General features: G+C 46.6%; 1 protein-coding gene across 4 annotated transcripts in view; it reads left to right on the top strand.

Annotated features, from left to right (window-relative positions):
* The first annotated feature begins 2,466 nt into the window (after positions 1 to 2,466).
* The window catches only part of PRELID2 (PRELI domain containing 2), a 609,441-nt gene continuing 604,580 nt past the window's right edge, over positions 2,467 to 7,327 (top strand). For 3 of the 4 annotated variants that reach the window (XR_826157.1, XM_010850451.1, XM_010850453.1), the window contains exon 1: positions 2,467 to 2,802. Coding sequence is in view for 3 of the 4 variants with exons in the window: in XM_010850451.1 (XP_010848753.1) it covers positions 2,728 to 2,802 (75 nt within the window). In the remaining variant the exon portion in view is untranslated. The remainder of the gene's footprint in view (positions 2,803 to 7,327) is intronic. The other variant, XM_010850452.1, reaches the window with a different exon arrangement.

The raw sequence follows: 7,327 nt of genomic DNA, 5'->3' as shown, positions 1-7,327 counted from the left end.
TGGCCACAGGACTGGAAAAAGTCAGTTTTCATTCCAATCCCAAAGAAAGGCAATGCCAAAGAATGGTCAAACTACCGCACAATTGCACTCATCTCCAGGGACAGGGGAGACTGGTGGGCTGCCGTCTATGGGGTCGCACAGAGTCGGACACGACTGAAGTGACTTAGCAGCAGCACACGCTAGTAAAGTAATGCTCAAAACTCTCCAAGCCAAGCTTCAGCAATACATGAACCGTGAACTTTCCAGATGTTCAAGCTGGTTTTAGAAAAGGCAGAGGAACCAGAGATCAAATTGCCAACATCCGCTGGATCATCGAAAAAGCAAGAGAATTCCAGAAAAACATCTATTTCTGCTTTATTGACTATGCCAAAGCCTTTGACTGTTTGGATCACAATAAACTGTGGAAAATTCTTAAAGAGATGGGAATACTAGACCACCTGATCTGCCTCCTGAGAAATCTGTAAGCAGGTCAGGAAGCAACAGTTAGAATTGTATATGGAACAACAGACTGGTTCCAAATAGGAAAAGGAGTACGTCAAGGCTGTATATTGTCACCCTGCTTATTTAATTTATATGCAGAGTACATCATGAGAAATGCTGGGCTGGAGGAAACCCAAGCTGGAATCAAAACTGCGGGGAGAAATATCAGTTACCTCAGATATGCAGATGACACCACCCTTATGGCAGAAAGTGAAGAAGAACTAAAGAGCCTCTTGATGAAAGTGAAAGTGGAGAGGGAAAAAGTTGGCTTAAAGCTCAACATGCAGAAAACTAAGATCATGGCATCTGGTCCCATCACTTCATGGCAAATAGATGGGGAAACAGTGGAAACAGTCAGATTTTGTTTTTTTGGGCTCCAAAATCACTGCAGATGGTGATTGCAGCCATGAAATTAAAAGATGCTTACTCCTTGGAAGGAAAGTTATGACCAACCTAGACAGCATATTAAAAAGCAGAGACATTACATTGTCCACAAAGTTCCATCTAGTCAAGGCTATGGTTTTTCCAGTGGTCATGTATGAATGTGAGAGTTGGACTATAAGGAAAGCTGAGGGCAGAAAAATTGATGCTTTTGAATTGTGGTGTTGGAGAAGACTCTTGAGAGTCCCTTGGACTGCAAGGAGATCCAACCAGTCCATCCTAAAGGAGATCAGACCTGGGTTTTCATTGGAAGGACTGATGTTGAAGCTGAAACTCCAATACTTTGGCCACCTGATGTGAAGAGCTGACTCATTCGAAAAGACCCTGATGCTGGGAAAGATTGAGGGCAGGAGGAGAAGGTGACGATAGAGGATGAGATGGTTGGATGGCATCACTGACTCGATGGACATGGGTTTGGGTGGACTCCAGGTGTTGGTGATGAACAGGGAGGCCTGGCGTGCTGTGGTTCATGGGGTCGGACAGGGAGGCCTGGCGTGCTGCGGTTCATGGGGTCACAAAGAGTAGGACACGACTGAACGACTGAACTGAACTTGCCAGATCAGTGTGACTCTGTGTGTCACGGGTAAGCGAGATTATGCAATTATAAAGTAAAAGTCACTACCTCAGAGACTTCTCTGATTCATCTTAGCTAAAATTATGTCACCTGTAACTTTGACCTATTATCTTGTTTCTTTTTCTATTTTGTTTGTTGTTGTTGTTCAGTCGCTGAGTCGTGTCAGACTCTGCCACCCCATGAACTGCATGCCATGCAGGATGCCAGGCTTTCCTGTCCATTACTATCTCCTGGAGTTTGCTCACACTCATGTCCATTGAGTCAGTGATGCCATCCAAGGATCTATTTTACTTACTGGGTGTTAAATCATCTGATTGACTCATCCCACATGACAGAAGGGACTGTGCTTTCCTTACTGCACTGTGCTTAGCACATAGTAGGTGATCAGGAATTCATATGTTAAATAAGGTATTGGATTAATGGATTCACTGGCTTGTTTTTGTAAAATCTGTACAGTCGAGTGAAGACCATTCCAAATTCTTTTTGTATCTCTTGTTTCCTCTTCCCATGGTCTTTAACCTTTCATGAGTGTAGGAATTTCTTGACGGAGTCACACGCAGATACAGGCAATTTCTATGTACTTGAGACGCAACCTGGAGCCTCAGAGGCAACTGCCCAGGTCCTGTGAGGAATGCAGTTGTTGGCCTCTGGGCAACACTGAGGAGGGTTATATTACAGTCCCTAAACTCGGAGGGAGGGTAGTTTATGTATTTATTACATCTTTTTAGTGCTGCCAGTAGCGGCTTAAGTAAGGCTCCAAGCGAAGTGATGACAAAAACCCCAGCTGCAAGGTTCAAGACTCCCCAGCTGTGAGGTGGAAACTTGGGTCCGCAGAGGCACGCGTGGCGAGGCCGTGGGGGCGTGGCGAGGCCGTGGGGCGTGGCGAGGCTGTGGGGCGTGGCGTGGCGTGGGCGAGGTGTGATCAGACCGCGGAGGGGCGGAGCCGGAGTCAGGGCGGGGCGGGGCCGCTCCCCAGGCCTCCAGCCGACACCGCCCGGGGGCCCGGCACCTCCCTCGCCTGCCGCCCAGACTGGCGGAAGGGGACGGGGAAGGGAAAGGGGGCGTGCCAACTGTCTGTTTTTCCCAGTGGACAATAAAGTTTCGAAAGTTTGAAAAAGGAAGAGAAAAAAATCCCCAAGCCCCTTAGGCTTCCCGGGCGTGGACGCCTGCGGCCCGGCTCAGACGGAGCTCTAGCGATAGTGTGCTGGCGGAGGCGTGGTCGGCGCGCCGGGATGGGGGTCACCGTGGACGTGCACGAGGGGTTCAAGTACCCCTTCGAGCAGGTGGTCGCCAGCTTCCTCCGAAAGGTATTCTGCCCGCTTGGTCTCGGCTGGGGCTCGCGTTTTCCCGCGCTGCCCCTGTGGCCAGGCCGTCTGCGCTCTGGGCAGCGTCGTCCGAAATTCCCCTCCTCCATTCGGCTCCCTGCTGCCCGCGCGGAGGTCCGCATCCAGCTGCGGGCTTTGCCTCTGGGATGTGCCGGGCGAGGGCGGGGGTGGATTTCCTCGAAGGCTGTGCCTCCAGGATGAGGGAAAGGCTCAGTGCTTGGCATCACGTTCACACCCTGCCGCAGCTGGAGGGAGAGACGCGGGGAGCCCAGGTTCTGGAGCCCCTTTGAGGTTGCACAGGGCTTGTCGATGTCTCCAGTAAATACATCGTTTACTGAGTCAAAGCTAGTGGGGGCCGTTGATGCCGCCATCCTAGTTTACCCAGCACTGTCGTTCTACCACTTCACCCCTTTCTCTTTTATTAGCAGCGGTGGGACTTTGGGCGCCTCCGTGCCTTAGTTTTGTAATCTGTAAAATGGGAAAAATAATAATACCAATTTAGGAGTTGTGAGGATTCAAGTGAAATACTTCCTACAGAGTGCTTATCACAGTGACTGATGCTTGCCTAGTAAGTCCTTTGAAAAGTTATGGTTATTCGCGCTACTGTAAACTGTCCACTCTAGTCTCAATAGTCAGTGGCCCTCTTTATCTCAAGAGCTTTTCTTGAAACTGTGGCTTGTAATGGTAGAATAGGAAATTCTTTGAAAAATCAAGCATCCAGATCTGGGATGTGGGACCCCTGGGTTCTAGTCTGGTTCTACTTTTAGTTAGTTCACTTGATGACGTTGGTCAAGGGTCATCTTCTCTCTCGAGGCTTCAGTTTCTTCATCTAAAGATGTGTTCTATTAAAAAAAGCACAGCCTAAGGGTTGAGAATTAGATTTTTATTGGGCAGACTTGCTGAGGACTTAAGCCTGGATATAGTCTCTCAGATAGCTCTGAGGGATTGGCTGAAAGAGGTTAGGGAGGAACCAGAATATATAAGTTCAAACAAAGAAAAAGATAGTTGACTGTCCAAAGATGACTGCTATCGAAAGAAAACCAGACATCTCAAGTTAATGGAATTAATGCTTTTCTGTGTATGGAATAATTCAAGAGTCTGGACTCAATTGAAATTCCTTTGATAGGCTCCTTAACTGTCTAGGGCCTTTATCCTGTTTTTCTCTGTCCTGAATCCCCTCAGGGAGCACCCTCAGGATTTTTATGTCACAACATTGTGCGTTTACTGAAATGGCAGGTGACATTCTTTGTCTACAGATGAGAGTGTTGTATCAGAAGACCTTTCAGCTTACACATCTTAAGGGAGATTTGCAAGAATTGTATTTTATCTTGGGCAGACGCCACTGGCAATACTCTCTGGAACCCTGGAGATGGGTTTTTAAATTTATTAAAAAAAAAATTATTTGACTGCATCCAGTCATAGTCAGAGAAGGCGATGGCACCCCACTCCAGTGTTCTTGGCTGGAGAATCCCAGGGGCGGTGGAGCCTGGTGGGCTGCCGTCTATGGGGTCGCACAGAGTTGGACATGACTGAAGCGACTTAGCAGCAGCAGTCATAGTTGTGGCCTGTGGGATCCTTTTCTTTTTAGTTGCGGCATGTGAGGTCTAGTCCCCTGACCAGGGATTGAACCCAGGGCCCCTGCATTGGGAGCCTAGAGTCTGAGCCATTGGACCACTAAGGGATGTATATTAAAAGACATAAGACCTGACCTCCATTAGAGGAGCTGATACTGTTGGGGGTCCAGGTCACAGAGGAGTGAGTGGGACCCTGGTAATGATGGGGTTGCTATGGAGCCTTTTGGGGGCAGAATGCCAGCTTGTTGACATTGTTAATTGATCTCATATCTAAAATAGTACCTGGCACTTCCTAGGTACTCAGTGTACATCTGATGAGTGATGAATGAATAAAGAAATATTTATTGATCTGATGTAGACTTTGCCTTAGACTAGGCTTCTGGGCCCTGAAGAGAAAAAGCTACCACCCCATTTTTTGTTAGGACTGGCACTTTGAAATGTGAGTTCTCCAATGGCACTGCTCCTTTGGAAAGCCTTTCTGGGTTGTCCCCATCACAAGGTAATCTCTGCCTTGTCAGAGCTGGAGGGACACGTTGGGCCTCAGTGACCATCTTTGACAGTGTTGGATAGTTCTGCATGTGTCTTTTTCCTCATTAGACTCTAATAAGCTTCCTCGGGGTGGGAAGCTTATTAGTGGAAGGAAGCTTACCGCAGAAGCATGTAGCACAGGGCCAGACTCATTTAGAGAATACCTGGCATGAGTCAGGCTTCTGGGCTAAATGCTTTTCTTGCCTTCAGCAGGTGTTTAAAGACACTTTTCTTCTGGGTGGCAGGCTCTGTTCTGGGTATGGGGCACCATAGACAGACCCTCTTCTCAGGGAGCTGATGGTCTCTAGTGGGTGTGACTAACATGAATAAATGATTAAGAAGCGAACAGATAACTCCAGCTGATGATGTGTGTTTATACAGGGAAAGCACACAGGTGTTGTGAAGTTTGGAGAGTGCCGTTAGGGAAGGCTTCCTCGAGAAAGTGGCGTTTGTGAAGTTATGGCCAAGGCATGAGAGGAGTTTCCTAGTTTCCTAGGGGTAGGGGGAGAAAGTGCTTTCCTACATTACCCTGTTTGTTCCTCCCAGCAGCTTCTGGAAGTAGTTATGGTGGACTTCCATTCCATTGTCTGGAGAAGCCGAGGTTCAGAGAAGTTTAAGTAACTTCCAAGTTCTTAATGCTAGCAAGTGGGAGAACCAGGATTTCAACACATCTGAATCCAAGCCCATACCCCTAATCACTAGGCTGTGCTACCTTGCACATAGTAGGCACTCAGATAATCATTGAGGGAATACAGTGTTGCAGACTCAGCTTTGCTGTGCTCTGTATCCAGTCTCAGTTTCTTTTTGCAGGCAATCTTCACTCAGGGTTTATTCATCTCTGTGGACCCCTTATGCCTGATTTAAGGGTATAGCTTTGAAGATAAGAGGGGAGAAAATACATTGTTTCAGTTATCTCTTTGTGGTTGTTGTTCAGTCAAATATGTCCTAGTCCTACTCTTTGTGACCCCATGGACTGCAGCATGCCAGGCTTCCGTGTCCTTCACCATCTCCCACAGTTTGCTCAAACTCATGTCCATCAAGTTAGTGATGTCATCCAACCATCTCATCCTCTGTCATCCCCTTCTCCTGCTGCCCTCAATCTTTCCCAGCATCAGGGTCTCTTCCAGTGAGTCAGCTCTTCTAATCAGTTGGCCAAAGTATTGGAGCTTCAGCTTCAGCATCAGTGAATATTCAGGGTTGATTTCCTTTAGATTGACTGGTTTGATCTCCTTGCTGTCCAAGGGACTCTCAAGAGTCTTCTTCAGCACCACAGGTTGAAAGCATCAATTCTTTGGTCTGCCTTCTTTATGGTCTGACTCTCACATCCGTACATGACACTGGAAAAAACATAGCTTTGACCATATGCACTTTTATTGGCAAAGCGATGTCTCTGCTTTTTAACATGCTGTCTAGGTTTGTCATAGCTTTTCTTCCAAGGAGCAAGCATCTTTTAATTTCATGGCTGCAGTCATTGTTTGTAGTGATTTGGGAGCCCACGAAAATAAAATCTGTCACCGTTTGCATTTTTTTCCCCATCTGTTTGCCATTAAGTGATGGGACCGGATGCCATGATCTTAGTTTTTAGAATGTTGAGTTTTAAACTGGCTTTTTTACTCTCCTCTTTTACTTTCAAGAGGCTCTTTAGTTTCTCATTACTTTCTGCCATTAGAATGGTATCATCTGCATATCTGAGGTTGTTGATATTCCTCCTGGCAATCTTGATTCCAGCTTGTGCTTCATCCAGCCTGGCATTTTGCATGATGTGCTCTGCATAGAAGTTAAACAAGCAGGGTGACAGTATATAGCCTTGTTGTACTTCTTTCCCAGTTTTGAACCAATCAGTTGTTCCATGTCTGGTTTTAACTGTTGCTTCTTGCGATTATCTCTTGCTGTGTAACCGATCACCCTAAAATGTTTTAGAGGCCTAAACCAATGGTAAGCTTTTAATTCTCATGTTTCTGTGTTTCTGTGGATTGCCTGGGCTCAGGTGGGTGGTTTCTAGGTGCTTTGTGTTATAGCTGTGGTCACTTATCTAGCTGGGTTCAGTTAAGATCTGGAAGGATTCTTTTTTAAAATTAATTAATTAATTAATTTATTTTTGACTGTGCTGGGTTTTCATTGCTGTGCCCAGACTTTCTTTAGTTGCATTGATGGGCTTCTCATTTTGGTGGCTTCTCTTGTTTCAGACCACAACTCAGAGTCTTAACTACTGGACCCCCAGGCAAGTCCTAGAAAGAATTCTTATAAAGTACTTAGCAAAGTGCCTGGCACATAGTAAATAAAGACTGAGGAGGATATTTGAAAGGTAATGAGAGGGTAACAGGCAGGAAGGCCAGGGGTCTCCAAATGGAGGAAATAGCCTGCAAGTGTCAGACATTTTTATCTCTCTTAAGCGGCAGGAGGAA

Source organism: Bison bison, unplaced genomic scaffold (genome assembly GCF_000754665.1).
Source record: "Bison bison bison isolate TAMUID 2011002044 unplaced genomic scaffold, Bison_UMD1.0 scf7180017864291, whole genome shotgun sequence".
NCBI classification, from domain to species: Eukaryota; Metazoa; Chordata; class Mammalia; order Artiodactyla; family Bovidae; genus Bison; species Bison bison.
The sequence above is the reverse complement of the archived record's forward strand: the minus strand, read 5'-3'. Positions and strand labels throughout refer to the sequence as shown.